Below are 23,486 nucleotides of genomic sequence, written 5' to 3' on the forward strand. Positions count from 1 at the left end.
ATTTCATCAAGTAAATTATTTTCTTTGTTAAATCACTACTTAAGATGCAAGTTCAAATATGAATTAATGCGTATTTCAGCACACCATTGATATTAATTTGTAGTTTCCATCTAGATCCCAGCCCACTTTTAAAAGTGTTAAACCGAAACCAATAGGAATTAAGTTTTATAGAAATATGAGTAATATCCATAGCTTCTCATTTAATACTGTGTAAAGCTGTGTAACATTTGTAGTATTAGAATTAAAAAAATAAACGAACACATTATGATTAAAAACATTTTGTTACTTTTACACAGCGATATCCTTTCAGGGTCTTTTAATAGTTTTACTAATCTAGAAATTGGATTCTCAGAACACTAAAGTTAACTAATTTCTTGTTAAAAAATAAAAAATTATATTATCCTGTGGTATTTATTTAATAGTATATAATACACATTCCCTGTAACACTGTATTTCTGCATATTCAGATTTCTCATATATGACTCTATTTTTTGTTTGTCAATTCCTCCTTACTTTTTAATTGTTCTAGAATCTTAATCCTTAATTTCTAATTCCTGAAAAGAAGCTTTTAAACTCAGATATTCTAAATAAGATTATTATCATTCTTTTCAGTCTTTTCGGTATTTGTTTTTTCCCTATGATGTTGTTAGAAAATCCTTATTATCTGAACCCCTTTGGCTAGCATTAATCCATTTCTCTTTTTATTCTGCCTTATCTTTGCCCTACAAGCTTTAACTTAGAATTTTTTGTCTGGCTGCCTCTTCTCTTTCCCTTTTCCAGAGCACTATTCAATAGTGATTGCTTATCTTGTCTTTCAGTGCCAGAAGCTACCAAGAGCACAGTACAGCTGTGACATATCACAAGCAAAAGGGAAGGCACACAAACATGCCTCACTCTGTGACAATGATGCAAAATTCTGTAAGAAACAATTATGTTATTTTTTTAATGCAACCTCTTGCCATCACTGAACCTGACTTGCTAAATACCAAATGGTTTCAAGAATCTGTACATTAAGGATGACTCAGCCATAATTATTCCTGGAAAACTGTCTCTAGAGTTTTTTATTAGCTGTTTTTCAGATTTACTATTTTGGCCATTCTGCACACTGTCATTGTGGCTTAGGTAATTTTTCTAATAATTAGAATACTACAACCTGAAGCATGACAAAGAATAACTGAAAAAAACCCATGGTCCATTACAGTGACTGACAGAAATAAAATTTATTGACAACATACATACTAGATTCAGTTATGGGTCTGGTTATTTGCTGAATCCTGACATATGTACAAACTGTTAGGGATCAAAAGAAACTCACCATGAACCAAAGAGAAAATATATACAAATAAAATAAAATATACAACTCAATTAATTTCACCCTGAGCAAGGTATTTGACTACATGATCATCAGAACCTTTCAAACCTAAATTAACTTAAGAGTCTATATCAGATAATTTCAAAAGCATTTTTTAATCTATTCACAAAATAGGTCTACAAGTAAAATTTTAGCCTTAAGGTACCAACCTTAAGATCTCTTCAGTTTATTATCACATCTGGTAATATAAATGCAATGAACTACTCTCAAACATGAAAGAACCCCAAAATCTTAACATGCATTCAATATATTAAAATATCTCAGTCATAAGCTGGAAAACTCAAAGTCTTGTCTTCTGTGAGTGCTCAAAACTTGAATCCTGTGCACCATGTCACACCAGGGGAATGCTAAAATATAACAAAATCCTGAATATGGACTTAAGTGATTTTCCAGGGATTGCCATTTAGCTCTAGATGCTCACTTGCAATAAAAAATATCCAACTAACTGTTCTCACCTAGCTGATGCTGCAAATGATTCAAGCTTCCAACCTGACTTATCAATATTTTCCAGAGGTTACCCAATTCTAACTTTGCTTTATATCCATTCAAAGCAGAATCTAAATAAATCAACCAACCAAAAGTAATAATAATAATAATAATAATAATAATAATAATAATAATAATAATAATAATAATAATAATAATAATAATAATAACAACAACAAAAAACACATCCCAAAAGTCCCCCAAAATATCCGCAAACCAAACCACCCAGAAGTCCCCCCAAAAACCAGCCCCTCAACCAAATAAAACAAAACAAAACAAAAAGAAAATAATAATAATTTTTAAAAACCTCCCCAAAAAGCAAAGCTCCTACATTTATGAGCATTTTATTTTTTGAAATGGAGAAACAGAATTGCTGCAAAGAACACTTGCACTTTGTTAATTTATTTTGTAAGTGGTGAAATGGTTGAGGGTAGCCTCAGACACCATGATACTCTTGTTCTCATAAACTTCTCAGACTTACTGGTGGAGGCATAAATTGCCTTTTAATCATTGCATATCAACAATTTAGACAAAAATATAGGAAACAATCTAATGCACAAGTAAAGGAGTAAGACAGACAAAAAATTCAGGGAAAAGTAAATTTATTTTAATGGCACTAGGAAATCTGTTTAAACATTTTTACTTCATATTTCTCAGTGAGCTGGTATTGATTTTTTAACAGGTTACCATGGATTTGTATATAAATGGAACACATAATTGTTAGAACTATACAGCTGAGTCGTGTGTGGCTGTGCTTATCATGTGACTGATCAGTGGCGTACAAAGAAATTAAATTTCTTGGAAACAGATATGTGCACTCAAAGGTTGTAGAGGAGGACACCTGTGTGGACAAAGACATTTATGTATGATATCTGGCCAGAGTTCAAGATTCATGCTACTACTGGGAGAACTAAGACAACTTTACGTGTGACAATGTGTCAGAGACAGGGTGACTAAAAAAAGGGAGGAGTCATTTAGAACATTTTCTTGAATAAAAACCAAGCAGCTATTCAGTAATAAAAATGAAGATTAACTGAATAAAGGCAGCTCCAAGCACAACAGTGCTTCTGCCAGTCAAAAGCACATAGATGTAACATTGCCCTGAAAAGGTCATCGGTCCATCTGTTTCTTTGGCAGAGGTGACAACCGGCCCACATGGATTACTCTCTCCTAACAGCATTTAACATTCCATAATCCTCAAACCAAGGAGAGCCATTCCCATAAAAATCCAGGGAACAATCTAACTATTTCCCACAATGGGCTTGAAGGATCACAGATATTATTCTATGCTAAAAACCCACTGATTTCAATGGTCCCTGACCACCTAGGTGCTCCAAATGAAATTGCAAATGATGCCTCTATGTAGACATTTATTCCAATTTCTCTGAGCTTATAGTGAGTTCTATTATAAATAATTTAAAACAGAAAACGTACAACATATATTGAACTGTTTGTTTTAATTGTGTCATTTGTTGTCCATTTTTACCCACAAATGAAAGTATTCCTATGCTGTTTATAATTCATGTGATTTCAGAGACTTATATTGTTTAGACTAAGGTATTGTCAGATTTGAGTAGACACCAGAGCATTTACCCACAATAGATTAATTCAAAAATGTAGTAATTACTTGTGATAGTGAAACAACTGCACCAAGAAAAATAAAACCTTGATTAAATAACACCTGAATCTTTGACTTATGCTAATGATTAACTAGCTTGTAACTGTGCTTCTAAATCAACACAGAAATTAATGACTGCTATAAAAAAATCTAGAAATTTCACTGTGAATTTCAGTTTCAGGAAAGTGTGTGATTCTTCCTAGTAGTTATTGTGCTTAAGCTGATAAGTACCCAAAACCAAAAACATGAAAGACTCTATGACTAACCTTCTTTCCTTCAATCCTACTGACATCAGAACACATTAAATACCAACACAAGGCTTGACAAGCAACACCACTGAAATCTTCAAGGCTACTGCAAATGGATTAACTCACAATCTTGTCACATGGTCTAGATACTTGCTAAAAGTGGGTTGAGAAGAATTGAAAGCTTCATTTCAAGCAAGTGGTGCAGATGATCTAAATTAGCTCCTGAAGAGCCTACGTGGGGACATTCCTGTTCCCAGTGGCCTAAATAAAGGCTTTCAGGACTGCACGCTGAACTTTGTTCCCTCTTTGAGCTCGGTCAGGGGCCTAGGTGAACACACGAGTCTGCAGCGTGTCAGAAAAAGGTACATGACCTGCTGTTGATCAAACCTCTACATGCTCTTGGGCAATGCTATACATCTGAGAGAATATTGAGCTGATTCCAAAGACTTTTTGCTTTCTGAGAAAAATACCAGCCACAGAAAATGATGGAATACACCCTTCACATATAGGAGGAGGAGTTGCATGTTCATGGTTGTATGAAGCCTGAGGAAACTTAAGCCCGTGTTTTTTTGGGATACTGCTCTCACTAATAGGCAAGGGGCTCACATGTTAAGTTTCAGTAGTTTCTGGAATTCCTGTGAAATTACAACACTACACAACATAAGAAAGCAAGATTTTATGGGGTCTGCAGAAGCAAGGCAAAGGAAATCACACTATGTACTGGAGGTTAAAGTGATGCCTGACCTAGGCTCTTGGACACATACATGTTTAATTCACATCCCAGCTTATCCCACTGCAATTTGGTTTCCTGCCTACACTCTACCTTTAGAGCAGTAATAGGACTTGCAGAAATGAATGAGGCATGGGCTGGAAGGCATATCCTGCCTTTTGTGACTGAAACCTTTTTTGTGCATAAAAACAATGGAGAAAACCATTGAAAGCAGATGGCACAGGGCACTGGGAGAAAACAAACAGATTTGCCAAGAACACAGAGGAAATACTAGGCTGGGACACTTCAGTGACTTCAACTGGTTGTGTGGCTGGAGTGATGAGTCAAAAATCAGGGGGTTAAATACAGGGATTCTACTACTTTGTTCAAGCCTGTGCACTTCTCAGGCCAGCTGAAATAAGGCAAGTTTTTATTTTGTTTTCAGGGTTTATTCATTTGTAATTCCTGTGAAGCTTCTGTGTTTGTTTACTTCACCTATTTTACGCCCCAGATGTGATAAACTGTAAGTTTAGAGTACTAATAAGATTGGAGCTCTGTGAAAGTGCAAGCTTCTGGGAAATCTGAGGGTTTAGCTGAAAAAGTGATGTAAAGGGCTAACAACCTAGACACATACAAAGCACAGGGAGACCAAAGGGGAAAGAAAATAAAAAAACATGCTTAGAGCCAGTATAATTTCAAGGGAACCTTGAAAACCTCATGTTAGGAGCTGCAAACCAAGAAGCATGCTCACTATTTAGCTCCACTGGGGCAATGTGACAATTTCTAACAGAGAACTACAAGTTACAAACACCAAATATGCTGAAATGGACTTTGTGGCCTGAGGGTCTGTCTTATGAGAGGAACAGTGTGTGATCATCCTTCAAGTTAGCATGCACATAATGTATTCTCTGATCAACACAGCACTTTGTGTCTTCGCCAGCACATCACTGCTACCATGAGCAATGTGTGTCTGCCAAAGGAACAAAGAAGAATACCGGGAGTCTTTTTAACTGCATGCCAAAAAGATCCCTGTCCTGAAATGGCAGAATTCCCAACTATATCACCAGTACTAGACACAATCTTGGTGTCATATCGCAACAGTGTCTTTCAATAGAAGAGATTTAGCATCTCCAGTATTTTTTCGTAAAGAAATCCCCAGCCTACCCTCTGTCTATTTGCCATTGTTTCATTTATTTATGCATTTTTAATTAATCCACATAGAACAAATAATACCTTCTAAATTTTCATATTTTAATTTGAAGTCTGATTTTCTCCATGTAAATATCTGCATAGACTTCAGAATACAAAAGTGATTCTCCTTAATTTGCCAAAAAAAGATCACCTTTCATTAATAGTATTTGCCTTTAAAATGTACAAAGACCATAAGCAGTCCTGACACATAAGCTCAGCTCTTGTAATGGTAACTGAGCTGTGATGAAAGACTGGACAAGATTTCTAAAACCTTAGATGGTATCAGATATGGAACAAAAATCTATGTCAACAGAGCTATGGAATTCACAACATTCTGTACTGCTAGCAAAATAACTTGCATTTTTTGAGATTAGTCTCATCAGAATAATAGCAACTAGATCTTCGAAATTACCTACATTTATTTTCATGTAAAATTATTTTCTATTTTTTTCATATCTCTCTGTTTGAAGTGAAATACTAGGGTTAAAGTATACATGCAAGAGAAAACAAACCTTAAGATATGTAAAAAATCATTTGAAATTATGCCACAGATTACTGCAAGATACTCAGGATTTTCTAAAATGGCAGTTACTAATTTCTGAGCACTAATAATTGCTATACAATATTTCTGTAGATCACCAAAACATCTTGCATGCTTGTTTTGAAGTTCTCACCTCATGACATCCGAGCAAATTATAAATTCTGTTGTTAAGATGACCTTTCTGTTGTATTTTTTGATAACTCCTACTATGTGTCCTAACATCCTTTAGGGGCATATATTCTTCCACAGTTCATAGTGTAATAAGTATTATCTTCCAACACTTCATAATTTAATGTCCTCTTCTTAGGATGAACTCCCTGACAGTGGCTGTCATCTCAAATGACTGTCAACTTTATGTTCAGACACATATTCTAGAGATAAACACAACACCAAATTTACAGAACAACAAGAAGTAAAAAGCATCTATTTCTACAGCAGTTGTCACTCATAGACAAACATCAGCCAACTGTTCCTAAAGAAATTCTTGTTTTTATCCAGATGTGTCTAGTGTGATACCATTTGTCAAACATAAATAAAAACTGTAACACTACTTCTTCTTTTCCATCTAGCAAAAAAAAAAAAATTATGCAAGTTTTAGAATGTTAAAATTTTGCATCAAATTCCATGGCAGTTTCTGGACACATTCAAGAGAAAAGGGAAAAAAAAATACAGTGATGATAACCACTGCCATTCTTCATTATTCTAAATGTATTTTAGTTTAGCCCTGTATCACAATACATACAGCACTGCAATTGCCATTAAAAGGCCTCAGGACATGTCAAATACTGTCTGAACTTGTTTTTTTCTTCCTGGAGCTTTGTTCAGCTTGTTTAACAAGCTATTGCCTGATTTGTTTATTTTGCTTATCTTTGAAGAACCATATCCTTTTTATAGAGGGTAGCAACAAGCAGTTGTTCTGTACAGAGCGACGTACCTATTTAACCCCTGCATAACGATGCAGGGCAGAGGAGCACAGTGCTGGCAAAGAGCATGCTGTGAGAGCACAGCTGCCCAGGCAGGAGACAGTGGATGCAGTGCAGGGGAACACAGGTCTGGAGGGGCCAGTGAAAGGCAAAAGATGGTTCTGGGGATCCTACAGCTAATGAATAATACACTGAAGATCACCTAAAGCAGTGCAAATCTGGGAACTAGACAAAACTGGGTTCCAGGATAACAAAAGCAAAGAATTTTTATTGAACTTTTGTAAGGCAGTCCATATATAGTAAATTAATTGTTATTATTGATATTTACTGATATTGATTCGTTTGATTGCAATTTATTATTGTTGATGGAATTAATTTCTAATAATATTTACGGAAAATATTTTTTAATAATAAAATAATGGTTTCCTGTTCTAATATTGATTAGACATATTTCAGGAACCCACATCTCCAATTGAGAGTGTTTACCAGTAAACCTCTTTTAATTAAATCCCATTTACATTAATAATGATGTTGATTCAATGAGTTCATTTATGCACAAGTGAACACAAAAGCGGGAATACAGTAATGTCTGAAAAATATTTAGATGCTACGTCCTGGCATGCTTGGATACCCTGTCACGTCTTATTTATTCTAGAAATTCAGTTATTATAAAGTTACTGTACATGTAATGTTACCAGACTAAAACCTATTTTTTGCAACAATTCAGATTTCACATGGACAAAAATCCATTATCCAAAATCTTAAAAACATGAAATAGTAGATAAATGTTAAAGTCCTTCATTCTCTTCATCTATTTCATCTGCAAAGCAACTGATAAATTCACATGTTCACTTCAACCACCAGAAAATACTCAGGGAAAATGTGGATTTGATTTTCCTCAGAATGATGAGGGGAAAAAAAGACTTTCGGTTTAGCAGTAATGGCATAATCTATATACGCTGGGTAACAGTGTGACACTGATTGCCAAGAAAACTTGAATGTACTTATCCTCTTAATCTTACCAGAAGGCAAGGCAGTACTATTGTAACAACACCAAGGGGAAAGGAACATGAAAAACCTTTAAAAAAAAATCAAGTAAGTTCACATGCCTCATCACCACTTTCAAGAGCCACACTGAAAATGAGGACCTCCAAAATGTTCATCCCAGAGCACCCCACATCCACTGGTGTTTCAGAGCCTCGAGACAACCTGAGCACGAGGGTCTGGGTGCTGCCTCACTGTGGTAAGTAGCAAACTCCTGAGCAGAGTTATTCCAAAAGGTGGTCTTGGATCACAGCAGCTTAACCAAGCTCTGCACAAGACACAACCAGAGATGGCATCCTCGTTTTATAATCTTCTGTGTAAAAACTCTCAACCCAGACCTGAATGCCCTGTAAACAATTACAGCAATTGGAGCAGTCTGGCTCTGCTTCTCAAAAGGTTCTCTCCGATCAAGGAATAGGAATATTGTTGATTTTTCCCAATTATGCAACTGCTGCAATTTTCATGAAAATACTAAAAATTCAGTGAAAACATAATTGAAAATTCATTTACAAGACAGAAAAACACTGGTGCCAGAGCAGGCTCCAATTATTTTTAGATACATTAAACTCTCCGAGGACAATAACCATTAGACTCTTCTGAGTGTAATTCTGCTTCAAGAGGTAAAACCAGTATCTATTGCATTTATGAACATAAATAATAGCATAATCCACTGAAGCCCTATGGTCCCATACATAACTCTCACAACCTTATCAGTTGCTGGGATTGGCTAATATCCCAGCCTTGGCACATTCCTCCCTTCCAAGGAGAGTGAAACTTTCTGATAGTCTCTGTATCAACGATTTCCAAGACATTTGATGCAGACAGACCAGCTGGACAAGGCTGTGTACTCACATTACACCTGCAGTGCTGAACGTTTTCCCTCTTCTCCTTTGTCAGTGTGAAGCACATCTATCAACCTTCAAACACACCAGTATGGAGCATCTGTATGTTTGCCAGTTACTGCAGATACTGGCCAATGCCACAGAACAAACAAAACACTTCCAAGGATAAAAACACAACTTGTTACAGTTCAAGCTGAAGTGCCCAGATTTGCAGACAATTAAAATCTTCTATGTGTACAGCACAGAAGGGAATGGAAAGAATAGGACAAAGAAGCAAATACTATTTAAAAAAAAAAAGGGAACCATTTAGGATTCAAAGATATATTTCACATTAAATATTCAGACTTAAGATTTTCCAAAAGCCTTTCGGGAAAAAGTCTTAAGCAATATTATTTCTCATAACCAATAAACAGCATGAATTAGATTCTCTGATTTTCTAATCTGTAATTTAAACCTTTCCTAACTGCACTACTGAAATGAGTTACAAAGGCTTTGCCGACTTATCCCCAAGCACTCTGTGCACGCTTTCATAGCAATCTGCACCACTCTTTAACCGTCAGTGGGAAGCCCTGGATAAACACGTATCTTGGACTCTATTTTGAAGGATCTGCCAGTAATACTGTAATCAAACATGGTGCAACTGCTTAGAAACACAGTATTATGTAATTGGCTGCCATCCTGTCCAAGAGAGTAGGGAAGGGTAACATGCATCAACCACTTTTTGATAAGACTTTTTTACCTAAGCAAATTTAAACTGAGTTGAATCAGCATCACTGCTTCCCCTCAACTCTTTTTTGTGCCACTTTTAGGTTCCAATGGAAGCTAAGCTGAGCCATTATAGCATACTTGCCCAACATCAGGATCATATATCTAAGAAAGCTAAGGTGAATAATTTTCTACTTGGCTGATGTACTGACATTACTCAGCAAAGTGAGAGCAATAAAGCCACAATGGGGTCTCAGATTCTCACAAACAACTTGCTACAGCATACCTCAGCTGGTGACAATGGTCAACAAATTCCCACTCAACATAAGGAATGTATGGGTAGCCCTACATAATAATTATAGTAATAACTACATAGGTGTATCCCTACATAACTGATGAATGAGCTAGCAGTACATGGAGAGCAACAGGTATCATTCAGCTCCCAAAACGTTTCATATCTCCTGAAGAATTAAAGAGAGCAAATTAGTGAAAATTGCCCAACAGTGGGTGACATGTTCACCCCATTGACGCCAATTTTCTATCGAGCTACCAGAAAATGGATGCTGTTCAAATTTTAGATTTTTGTTATGGTTTCTGCCATTCCTACGAGATATAAATAAAATTTGGACCTAATTACTGAAAATAGCTTGCTTCCAAATTTCAGCTGCACACATTTTCAACATCATCAAAGAAATACTAATTTGAATGCATCATGTGCCTTTTTTCCCTTCCAGATAATGAAAAAGAAACTGAAATAAAGCACACAGAGACAGACTAACAGCTAAAACTGAAATAAATGCAGCAAGAAGTTGCATAAAAGAGTTTTCTTGAAAGTACATCTGCTTTGCTCCACCAAATGTCAAGAATGGTCTCAAAAGTAGAACTACAGGGGAAAAAAAACATTTATAAATAAGAATTAAGAAATAGTTTTCTTTTGGTAGTACAAACACGTTATTGCTGTGTCACACCTCTTTTCTGGGGTCTAATGTCATCTGTATTTAGATCAAATTACATTGATAGAATAGTGAATTTGTCTTGAGTAAGGACAATAACTTGGCCTTTGCAGAGCAAAGTAACAACGTGGATCTTGTACCCTGTTTTTATTGATTGTTTTTATTAATTCTGATGGTGGCTACTCCATCAGAAAACTGTGCCAGTAATTTGACAAAAACTTTATTTATAACTTCTCCAAATGATTAACAAAACTGAGAATGACTTTGAAAAATTTGACTGTCTTCCTCTTGAGATTAAACTAACATCAGAAAGGGCTGAAACTCTGAAATATTCATAAATCAGTGATGCATAATTTGTAAATTTGTATTTTATATCATGTACAACTTTCTCTGTCCTAAAGAGTGTTTTATATTTCTTGTTAACATTGAATGCAAATAATTCTCAATGGAATTCTGCAGTGACCTTTGTTTTATTACAATTACTGCATATTTATAAATGAACAACTAAACTCCAATTTGAGAGCTACAACAACTTTAAGTTGGAATCCTTTGATAAAACACAACTGAATAAACTTCATAAATTTAATTCCCTAAGAAGAGAAAAAGAAAGTCTCCTCTGAAAATTCCTCTGTGTATACCCACAGACAAAGCAGATTTTTTCATGCTTTTGCAAGCAGAAAACTAAACAAAACAGCAATATGGACAGATTTGAACAGAAGAGGATAAATTGCTTTAAGAAGAGCACAGGAGAACAGACTGAATGTAAATCATCATATAATCACTGTATTATATAAATGCATAAAATAGAAACACGTAGGTATAAACCACTGCATAATAATAAAAAATGCAGTACCTGCATTATGTCATAATATAATTTCATATCATGTCACTAAGAGTTAACAACTGAAATCCCCCTATGTAAGCAGAATCTACATCAACTTCTGCTAATGGCTGTTCTGTACTGGAATACTTCCACATTTGTCAAAAGTACGTGATCATCAGAGGGCAAGGTCCAAAATACAATAAACATATTGTGGACCTTTTCTACCCAGGCAAAGGGTAATTGGAAGAATTTGAAGACAAAAGCCACAGCTTACTGGTAGGAGGAACGCCAACAAAGAAGGCATGACTGATGTGAAATACCTGATGGTACAGCACTCAGTATTATCAAACCCTTGTTCACTGATGGCAGCAGCAAGACAGTTTGAATTCTGCTTCTCATTTGGATATTGCTATGACCTCCTTCTGAACACTTCATTTGTTTCTATACTTTGCCCATTCTTTATCACTGGTTTCTATTTATGTCTTGTGTTTCTCAGAATAGAGGTTTGTAGCAGCATTTATGCCCAGTTGAGAGCAGTCTTCCAATGTCTGAGTGGAAGCATGTACACGAACAGAGATTTAATTCAGGCAAAAATGACATGTTGAGAAACTAAATCCTGGTTTGGGTTATAACATACCATTCAACTGAAGCCATGAATGTTCTAAACAAGCAGTGAATTGATGAAAAACTGCTATTCAAATCCTATACAGGACACCTGTGATCCCTCCTAAGGTAAACATCTGACTGAAGCTGGCTGATTTTTCCCAAAAAATAATATGCCATCTCAGTGTGTGAGAAATGCTGAACAAAATACTTATAGAGTCTCTGATACCAAAGAAATTACCACCTAAAGAAAGAAAAGTACATTTACTGATAAAGTATTTAAATAACTGGAAGCAAAGCCATTTATACAGGCTTTATTGTACCATAAAGGAAATGGTCTGGGTATTTTCCTTTTTCAAAGCATCAGACAACTCTCTTAAGGATTGATCCAAATCCACTGAATTCCACATACATACATGAAGTGCTGATTACTCTTGCACACAAACTTCTAAACTTTACATCAAAACAAGAATCTTCATAGTTTACTGAAGTAAACCAGGTGGAAATAATCAATACAGCACAAACTAAAGTACAGTCATTAGTGATAATCACATATAATAATAAAAAACAAAGGTAAAGCTTATTGATTAAAGAAGGTGCTGATCATTAATGCATTTTCTACAGTGCACTGCTTCAAAAAAGAATTTGAAATCAAACTCACATGACTGTGATAAAGCACCCTATTATGAGTGGTTCAGAATGACTCAAATATGTACTAAAATTATAAAGTTTCAGGGTGATCATTTTCTTCTAGCAAAGTAAGTCAAAATTAGGCATATTATGTAAGACTTGGGAATCCACAGATTTTAAAATATTTCCTTCCATGGGGAACCATACTCAAAACATGATCTCTAACTGATTATATTAATGTCTCTATGATGTTTTTGGCCGTGAGCATTTTAGCAGAACAATATTAATGTAAAAAAATATTTAAAGTGAAATTATTTTTCCTTCTGAGAAAGAACTTATTTTTCACTTTCTGAAATATATTTCTTTCTGAAATTATTTTTCACTGAGATCAAACTGCTCATTACAGTATAATAACAAAACTGCTTAAAACTGCTCATAACCTGCAGGGTAACCACTTATTTCAGTGTATCAGTTTAAAGTTTTTAAATGATATTTTGTAAAAAAAAAAAATGAAAAATACACTTCACACAAAATTCAAAAGTGTGTTTTTCTCTTAGTGCTCCTCCTCCTTTGTCCCCTCGACCTCATGAATAAAAGGGCCACTGCAAGCAGAAGAATATACAAATTATTAAGCCTCTTTCAAGTGTGTTATTACACTCATTCAATATTTTGGATAAATGTGTTATTAATTTTTTATTTTCTATATTTTACTTTAGTCTCAAATAGTTGTTGCACACTAAACATTAAATATTCCTGTCAAAGTATATGGTTGTTAGACTCCATTTTGTAATTTTTGATCCTACTAGACAAATCACTGATATAACAGTTTTAATCCTGTGATGGAGCCATGATATGCCGTGGAATTACTGGCTATGACTTTCTAACTAGGGATGTCCAGCCCCCTCATTGAGCTAGTGACCTCTGGTTAAGTGATGAATATTATGAATTAATCTCAGATGTGTGCAACAGGAGGACAGCATTCATGGAATGGTATATAAATAAATGCATACATGTCATGAAGGTTCCACAAAACTGTCTGCATCCTACATCTTACTATTATTCAACAGTGTGACACAAATTATTATTCTGAAGACACATCTATTAAAGTAAATACTCTGTTAAGACCTCAGCATTGTTTTCAGATTTGAAATCAGGAAAAAAAAATCAGTTGTTGAATACTGAGATGTTGGTACACTGTGAGCTCTTAGAATTCCAGACAAAGTAGACCAATGCTACATTTCTAGCATAATAAAATATCCCTACTGAAATTATTTTGGACTATCTGATCATGAGATACAAGACTAAGTCTGGAACTCCAAATGCTGAGATTTAACAAATGTGAACATCCCTTCTCTTCTTCTCTTGGATGTAAATAACAGGGCAAAGAATTATTTCCATTCTTTTAGGAGGAACCCTGTCAGACTTGGCAGTAAACACAATAGGAAACTCTCTATAATTCATCTCTAAGTAACTATTACAAAACTCCACAATAATATTCTGGCAACTATAAGAAAAGAGACATTTGGAGTCTCTCTTGGATTGACTACATGCAAAGTCTTTACATGTCTACTAGACTTGGAACTGAGCCCTGTCTTATTGATAGAAGCTTCATGGCATACTTCAGTTACAGCACTGAAGATCAAGAGGACAAATTCCCCATAGCCCTTAAATTTAGGGCCCTGACAAAGTATTCATTGAGATCTATTTGCCAGTGCTTTGATTCAGGGTAAGCATCTCAATGTAAGGCCACAGAAAGGAAACTGGGTCTAAGTGAAATGGTAGCCATTTTCAATATTCTAATCAATGACACCTAAGATGATCTTCCTACAGAAGAAATGCTGAATAAACCACATATTTCCAAAGCATTTTATTAAAAATCAACAGTTACAGTTTCTACTTTTTTGACCTAGATCCTTTCATTGTTCAACACTTCAGCACATTTGGAAACACAATGATCCATTGTATACTTGTCACATCTTTTGTAAAATGCAACACTTCTTAAAAAGGAAAAATACCGACTTTCATCCATTTTTTCTAAGCCATTTATCATATTCAAAATTGTAAAAATCTTCAGAGGTTCAAAATAGAAACAGTTGGCTTTAATCTAAATGCTCTCTATTTACATAAGGGTTCTAAAAATGTGACTGAAATAGTTTTGGGAAAAGATTTTACACTTCATACAGTCAAGCTTGATGAAAGCAAATCTGATGGATGGGAAGGTTTGCATAATACTTAGAAAGCTGTCAGGTCTTTGCAATTCCTCTCCAAAAGTCACTTCTAGGCAATGTCAGTACAAAACCTCAAAATAATGCACAAACTCATTAAAACACAGTCTTACCAAATCTAGAGCACTCTCTCAACAGTAAACTCCATTTCTCTTAAAACTCAACTTACACTAGCAAAACTGCACTTTCAGTTGCCACTATGAACCCTAACAACCATTTCTTAGCTATTGATCTACCTTCTTTATGCCATCTGTGCCAATCTAGCTTGAACTAGATTGGCTGTGAAAACAAAATTTGTATTTCTTGCCTTAACGTTCGCTGACAGAAGTAACGAACCGCATCATGTAGCAAGAATATTCCACATGTTGATCCCTCAATAAGGCCTTGATCTGAACCACAGACCAGCTTCTTATATACAGATACATCTGACTGATGTGCTCAATGAATGCAACTGTATCTACAGAAAACAAAGACTGAACACACCTCTCTCGCAGATTTTTAACCTTCTGAGGAAAGGGGAAAAAATGCTTTAGACACTGAGTGGAAAACAAAAAGCTTACTGCTGAGAAGTACTGTGAGGTTTACTTTGCAAACTGGTTATAACTTTGACTAACAATATGATGAACAATTTCAAAGTGCATTAAAGCAATTAAATAAAATATTTAAATAATTCTAATACTGTAAAAATTTCCATCAATTAAAAAATGGTCCCAATAAGTAGAGTGGAAAACAAGTAAATCAAACCTTCCACCTACCAAATTAAATTTCCCTCGTCTCTAACAATGCCATTTCTCAACCTCACGCAGGAGAACCCAAGAGTAGAGGTAATAATTAAAATATGCCTGAAATTCGAAGCAGAATATGCTGGAAACATGTTTCAAAATTTAAGGGAAGGCAAAAACCAAAGAAAGCTTGCTCTAAGCTTCCTCTATCCTTTCAACTAAGTCCGTTTCTGAACCAGATGCTTTAACCTGGATTCACTCATCCCCCTGGAATTCAGTGTATTTTGGGTTAAGATGTGAGGGCTCCCGGCAGCCCGCGCACCCAGTGCGCTCCCTCGCCCGCAGCCCCTCGAGGGAGCCGGTGTCAAAGGACGGGAATCCGAGGCAGGGATGAAGGATGCGCCTCTCCCGGTGGTCCCGGTGGCTCCCGCGGCGCTGGCGCGGGGGGATGCGCTGCATCCTTCCGCAGGGTCCCGCCGGACCGAGCCGCGCTTCCTGCGGTGTGCGGTGTGCGTGTTCTCCCGGGGCCGCGGCTCCCCTGGCTCCCGGAGCCACCGCCGGGGCTGGAGCGGGCGGTGCGAGCCCCGCGCCCGCGCAGCGCCCGCCCGGCTCCGCCTGCCGCGGCCGCCTCCGCCTCCCTGGGCACTAATTAGCGCTAAGCGATGTCAAACACCATCCCTGCCACTGTTCGAGCTTCTCTAGGAGCGGTGTGCGCTCCGATCCCGGGCTGCCGGGAGCGGGAGAGCGCGGAGCCACAGGATGCTCAAAGCGTCCCAGTCGCCAGCCTTCCCCTCCCCCGGCCCTGCCCTTGGCCGCTGGCACCGCGGCAGCTGGAGCAAGTTCAGCTTTTCTTCTCCCACAGCACTGGGGCTTGGCTGCCCTTAAAGAAAATCCTCTCCTAACAACGTGTCAATGTTACATTCCTCCACAAAGCAACTTCTATTAGGGGGGCTGGGAGCTTGGCACTGCCTCGCCACAGACTGAGAGCTTTGTGGCTATGCAAAAAACAAGGAGAGAGGGAACATTTCCTGCATTAAAATGCAATACCCCAGGCTCGATGATTTATCCCCCCCTCCCCCCATCGCAGCTCTGAAGGACCCCCTCGCCGAGAGCCAGCATCCAGAGTCCCCATCTATGTTCAACCCACGCTTTCCCTGCCTCACAACCCTTCAAAGTCCTCCTAAAAATTGCCCTCCCGCCCCATGCTCCCCAAAATGCCAGGCTAAAACAGGAGGTACGTAGCAGAGGGACTAAGTGGAGGGCTGCCATGCCAACTGCTGGACCCCTGTCTTCCCACCCTTCCATAACACCCCCCCTCCCCTTTTTCCAGCGGGGACATGAAGCAGCTGCTGGGACTGGAGCAGCTGCTGGGAATGACACATCAACCCCCTCCTCGCTAATACTGCAGTGAGATTCCGAGCCTTCATCTCCGGGAGCTGAGACTGCCTGGAGAATGGGTACAGGAGCAGCCAGTGCCCCTTCACAGAGCTCCCAGGAGGTGAAACCAGCACGTCCTGCCTGCACTGTGCCTCGCCTCTCCAGGCATCTCAGGCACAGGCTGCACCCTATGGAATTGCATTTGCTCTTGGTTTGTTTGTAGGTTGCTGAGGTCTGGCCCAGGGACCAGCTGTCCTGAACATGGTAAATCTCCTGGTCTTTTGGTCAGGTTGCCTGCATGCCTTTGGAAATGTTTTCCTTGCAAAGTCGAGGGATCGTTTCAAGAAGCTGGGTAGTTGCTGTAAAAAGATGGTGAGGGGGGGAGTGATTTCTGGCTCACCACCTGTAGGTATTACTGTAAGTGAGGCCTTAAAACAGATGGATCCTACTTGTGAGGAGTTTCAACGATGCTCAGCAGAACTATAGGTTAGGCCAGTTTAGAAATGAAAATGCAGCCTTCCCTGCCTTTACGGGAGTGTGCATCTTTCCAGCCCTTTTGCCTCATGCAGAGGACTGCCAGAGTGGAGAGCAAGTGAAACGAATGTGAGTATTAAGGAGAGCTGGCAGCAGGACTCAGACACTGCCATGGCATTCAGCCCCCCCTCCAAGAAGCACCTACCTTCTTTTGGCGGCCGCTTGGCTTCTCTGGTGAGATTGCAGACCTGGGTGGTTTGCAGCTCCTGGGTCAGGCAGCCTTCTGTCTGCTCATTGAGGGGCAGCACCACGTTATTGAGCAACACCAGGGACTGGTCATCTATTCCCCATTCTCCCAAATGCTGAGGGCAGGTGCATTTTGTATACATGATCCCACAGGACTCGGTTCTCCCATTTTCAGATTTCAAGCAGCTCTCCAACCAAGTGCATAACACATGGCACCCAAACTGGCTTGGGCTCACCTTGTTCAACACCAAAAATTCAAAGAAGGATTTTTGGTCGTCTTCTTTTTTGTGTAATCCTGGGAAGTTGATAGGATAGACACGACGTATCTGAATAAAATTCTTATCATACTGCAGAAATACAAAAGCATTCTTGGAGTTGCAGAGCTGCATTATAGAATGGTTATTTTTTAAAAGATCCTTTATTTTTTCATGAGAAAAATGATCAAACTGATAAGCCAAGAGGGAAAAGTTGGAGCAGCTGAAGTCCTTTTTGGAAAATTTCAGGTAAATACTATATTTGGTTGGATCTGGATTTTCCAGCGTCCAAGTGCAGTTTGTGAAGTTTTTAGGAAACATTTCACTTACAGAATACGATCCATAAATGACCCCCTTCACCAACGTGGAACACCAGAAGTCTTGGGCAGCATTAAATCCAAACATAACCAGTAGATAGGTGGAAAATATATAAATCAGCAAATTACGAACAGCCTTCATCCTATGTCATTTGGCCTGCAGGAGATGAAATGAAATAAAAATGCAAGTAGAATTCTTCACGCATAGAAAACCAAACTCCTTCCAATATTCGAGCCAGCTGTTTTCAAGCTTGCAGTTAGAGCCCCTTTCAGAAAGAAGGGCAGGTAATTTTTATTTTATAACGCAAGGGCCGGGGTTGCCGCTGTGTGCACAGCGCCATCACGTGGCCATCGCCACACACACGTCTTCCATAGACAAATTAAAACTCAACATCTATTAGATTATTAATAGGAATGTCCTCTTCTCTCTAGGATTTAGTCATCATGGCGTGGACTAGAACTGCTCAGTTTAAGTAAAAACCTAGCTACCTTACCTGACAGACCAAGAGAAGATAAATTTATTTATTTATTTATTCCAAAAGTAAATAATTAATCGGCTATAGTTACGTATGTGCATATACAATGTGCACATGCAACATTTCACCAGAACAGAACAAGAAAGCTGGTAGAATTTTTTAGATATGATTTTTCTCTTAAGTCTGGGAAGTGAGTGAATTATTACAGTTATAATTAAAAAATGCACCCATTACTATTTGTTACAGATGGAACATTATCTCCCATATGCCTACATGTCTTCCCCCTGGCTGCCTAGTACACAGAGGTCTCTAAAAAGGCAGAAAATACTGAGATTAATGTATTAATAAAATTTTGACACTACTGAAGAAAGAAACAAAGACATGGATATAACTACTCCTGGTCTGACAGATCACTAAATGCCAGCTTTTTAAGATAATAATTTCAATGTGCTTCAGCCTCTAAGGATATATAAAATGGATCACAGTATTAGTATTACAATCAGTAGCTCTATATATCTGGCCATGCTACAGCAGTATCTCTGCACCTATTGGAGCACTCGCCCTCTTATTACAAATTACTTGTAGTGTCTGATTAGCTCCTGTGTTTTGCAGCTGTGCACTTGAACAATGAAAGAAAATATTATTTTTTCCCTGCTAGTATCTCTAAGTAAAGCTGTTTTACTGCACCTGCCAACCCTCACAGTCTCCACATGCTCTGTTCTTTTAACAGTGGCCTAGGTTCATACAGCAAACCTGAGTTACTTTTACCTCTGTAATGATACCCAAAAATTTCAGGTTGAAGGTTTTCAGCATTAACCTTTGAAAAGTTGCTTATCTCTTACAAATGAGTAGTTGTTCATCTTCTGCTCTTAAAAGCAAGCAGAAAGAAGTGATAGCAACCTAATTTCAAAACTCTCTAGGTTGCAGTCTCTTCCACTGTTGCTCTGTAAGCAGAGTTACACACACACACACACAGGCACCGTTACTGAGTTTTGATGTGTGTCTTTGCTTAGCTTTTCATCTCCTCACTAAACAGCAAGGCATCTTCTGTTTCCCATTGCGTAACACACAGCAAGTCACCGGATTAAGCTCCCTTGAAGAGATTTTCGTATCTCCTAGATTATAATGCAAACTTGCAAACTCTGAATCCTGAAATGGGCAAAAAGCCGTACCAACTCTAACCCTCTTTATAGCAGAGGTTTAAAAAAAAAAAAAAAAAAAAAAAAAAAGCAGAGCTGCTGCTGGGTCTATCCACATGGTCAGATTTTCTCCTTTCTGAGCATCCGTCTCAATGAATAACATGGTTCTCCTTCTCCAAACAGGGCTGGTACAGGATTTAAGGTTTTAAAAAAGAGAAACTTATTGGGAATTCTGGAAACAATTTCCCCTTTGCTGAAGCACTTTGCAGGCAATGCAGTTCTGCGCAGTGTTATTCAGGATGGTGTAGGCGTTGAAAGCCAATGTGACAATAAGTGTCTAAATTAAGAATTCCACCCATGAAAAAGGATTAATTTTATAATCTGGAAAGTAGAAAGGGAGCTTATTTGCTTTCCTGTTTGAAAAGGAAAAAAGCCTCTGACTTTTTTTCATTCTATGTAATATCTGCACTAGAAAAATAAAGACCTCTGCAGTGCTAGGCTGTTTTCTGTGAAGAAATGTAATCAAATGTCCCTCATTTTAGTTGTGCATTTGTTCATGCACGGCTACTGAAACAGAACGCTGTCTTAATCCGTCTCTCCCTGTGTGCATTACACACGCACACATGCACACACACACGAACTGAGTGTGCCGGCAGCATTCAGTTAGTTTGCAGCATTGCTAGATGCAGCGTGAACCTGCTCGCTGGAAGGATTAAGACACTCAGATTAAAAAGATCTTTCTTTTCCATGGAGAAGGGAGTTAAAGAATGGCCACAGAGGCTTAAGGTTGCCCATTCAGGAAGGGGGAGAATCCCCTTCTGCTGAAAAGAAACGGGCATTTAGTTTGGATATTCCCCGAACTGATTTTCTAGGTGACACTGTAGTTTAGCCGAACATAGACGGCGCCATCACTCCATTTATTTTTTTTTCCCCCAACAGAAGACCCACTGACTTCTCTTATTTTAACTTCCTATTAACCTAACAATTCCCCCCACCCCCCACACAAATTACCCCAATCGTGCACAAACCTCAGGTTTTCTCGGTCTCGCTGGAAATTACTCTCAGGGAAGCAGACCTGTCGCAAGACGGACTTCTCTAACTTTTAAACTGCAGCGCTGAAGTAAATGCGGAGATCATTTCGTATGTGCTGTCTCTCTCTCTATCCTTCAGCAACAGCCTGTCCCCCTCCTCCGCCGCCTCCTCCCCGGAATCCCAAGCTAAAAGCTCTCCAGTCGTAATCCCTGGAAATGGGAAATGGAAATGCCCCGGGCACCCTTACCTTCCACTCCGAAAGCTGTCAGGCTATTTCTCTAAAACACTAGCACCACAGGCACACGTCCCAACAACAGTGATGGAGAGATTCCCCTTCTGACGGAAGCACCGTTTCCCATTTTTCCCGGCTCAGGTTCAAAACCAAGATTTAAAAAAGCAGCAGAAGATAAAAAACGCAGCGAGAAAATCCCCGCACGCCACACGCACACCCCACCGAGGAAAAAAATCAGCTTTGGCTCCGGATCCACCAAATCCAACCACATGAAGGGAAAGAAAACAGGAAAAAAAATTGAAAAAACGAAAAACAAAAAACGAAATACAACCACCTCAAACCAGCGAGACTGCAGGGGAAAAAAATGGAAGTGGCTGAGCAAGCGAAGGTTTTTGTTTTTTTGTTTGGTTTTTTGTTGGATTTTTTTTTTTTTTACTTGAAACAAAGTCTCAGCACAGCAGCCCGATGCACGGCGATGCCAGGCAGTCGACGGTCTGAGAAGGACTAAGGCGCTAGTGCGGATTTGTTGGTGGGTTTTGTTGTTGTTGTTGTTATTACTAATAGACTTATTCCTCCTTCCTCCCTCCGGCTCCCCCCTCAGGCACTAATGGCCGGACAGCGGCGGGGGGTCCTTGGCTGCCGATGTCGGGGAGCGGTGTGAGCGCCGGGCGCGCAGGGAGCACGGCGGCAGCGGGAGCGCGTCTGTGCCGCTGCGTGCGCCTCCGCCGCTGCGTGCGCGCGCGCCCGTGTGCGCGCCCGCGCGTGCGGAGCCCGCCCGCCTCCCTGGGAGCCGGGCCCTGAGTGCGCGCATGTGCGCGCCCCCGGCCGCCCGCTGGGGGGGCGCCTGCGTGCGCGCGCGCGCCTGCGCCCCCTCCGCGCGTGTGCGCGCCCCGGCCGCCGGGCCCGCGGTGCGGTGCGGTGCGGTGCGGTGCGGTGCGGTGCGGTGCGGTGCGGTGCGGTGCGCGCCTCACGGCCCGCGGCGCCCAGCGCGCTCCAGAGGCGCCGCTCGCTGCGCCCCGCGGGTGCTCCCGGCCGCCGCTCCCCGCGCTGCGCCCCGGCGCCAGAACAACCCGCGGGCGGGGAGCGAGGGAAACGGGGACGCCGGGGCGGGGAGCTCCCACTTGATCTCCTTCCTCTTGTTTTTCTTCCAAAGCACAGCCTCCCGCTCGCCGCAGCCCCAGGAGCTGTCGGCTCGGCCCCGCGATGCAGATTAACTGATACGGGGCTCCCGGGATAAACCCTCTCAAACTGCCGCCCGCCTCTGACGAAAAACAATAGCAATTTTCTCAGCGCGGCTGCAATTAACGCCGTGTTCGTTCCCCGGCAGAGATAAGGCTGTGCCCGAGCGCAGCCGCCCGGAGTCCCTCGGCTGCGCTGGCCCCTGCTCGCCCGGGCGAGGATGGAGGGAGCCGGCGGGGCTCGCCCGGTGCGGGGCGGGAGCGGCGCTCACCCGGCCGGGAGCGCAGTTCTGGGGCCACAGCGGCTGGAGTGGCACCGTCAGCGGCGGGTGGGGGAGCTTCACGACAAGAGCTCTGCCACAAAAAAGGCACCCCTTTCTTCTTTTGTTTTTGTTTTAAATTTTCTACACCTGGGTATGGTTAGGTATGCTTCTCTTCCCTCCCCTACCGCTGTGTCCTTTCTGCTCCCCAGGTCGGGTTGGGTTGTCCTCTGGTTCTTCCCGCTGGCGTGAGATATCGGGGCAGTCTGCACGACAACACATATCCGGCGTGAAAATTAGGAGATGACATTTTAATAAATGCTGCTGTCAGTCAGCAGCTCTCAGCCTGGCTGCCGTGTGCTCCCAGTGCTGCCATTCTGCAGAGAGCACAAGGCCCTGCTGAGTTCGTGGGGCAATGCAGCCCCTCCACTAGTTCAAAGTTTATATGAAACATGCCTGTGTGGTTTTGGACACGACCTCCCACCCCGATGAAATAAAAGTTTAAATATCTGGAGAATATCCAAACCAACCAGTCCTTAAAGGAAATGGTTTTCTCCCCTATGGTTCTGTTCTAGCCCCTGCAAGGTTTGAATTCCAGTAGCACAGAGCTTTTATGATTACAATTACATGCTGCACAAATTCTGATCAGAGGTGTTGCTGGTCACAAAACATTCTCGACCAAAGTAAACCAAAACACGTTATAGCTTTTTATTGTATTTTCCATAAGCTGTAAACCACATCCTTGCTAGCTTTTACACTCATAAATATGTTATATCCCTGTTGTCAAAATAAAACAAAAAACATCTACCCCAAAGCAGGGAAAATGTGAGAGATGTTCAGGGTCTATGCCCAGCAAATGCAATACA

At 40.1% G+C, this 23,486-nt stretch overlaps 1 protein-coding gene across 10 annotated transcripts in view; it reads right to left on the reverse strand.

The window, feature by feature from the left end:
* Positions 1-21,581, reverse strand: part of ADGRB3 (adhesion G protein-coupled receptor B3) — a 513,515-nt gene extending 491,934 nt beyond the window's left edge. For 2 of the 10 annotated variants that reach the window (XR_004417317.2, XR_004417316.2), the window contains exons 1-2: positions 21,198-21,580; positions 17,692-18,460 (exon numbers count right to left, since the gene is read on the reverse strand). Coding sequence is in view for 8 of the 10 variants with exons in the window: in XM_033054203.2 (XP_032910094.1) it covers positions 17,692-18,445 (754 nt within the window). In the remaining 2 variants the exon portion in view is untranslated. Of the gene's footprint in view, positions 1-17,691; positions 18,461-20,946; positions 21,161-21,197 lie in introns of those variants that run through there. The other 8 variants (XM_033054197.2, XM_033054195.2, XM_033054202.2 and 5 more) reach the window with 6 other exon arrangements.
* Between the last annotated feature and the right edge of the window lie 1,905 nt (positions 21,582-23,486).

This window comes from Catharus ustulatus, chromosome 3 (genome assembly GCF_009819885.2).
Source record: "Catharus ustulatus isolate bCatUst1 chromosome 3, bCatUst1.pri.v2, whole genome shotgun sequence".
Taxonomy (NCBI): Eukaryota; Metazoa; Chordata; class Aves; order Passeriformes; family Turdidae; genus Catharus; species Catharus ustulatus.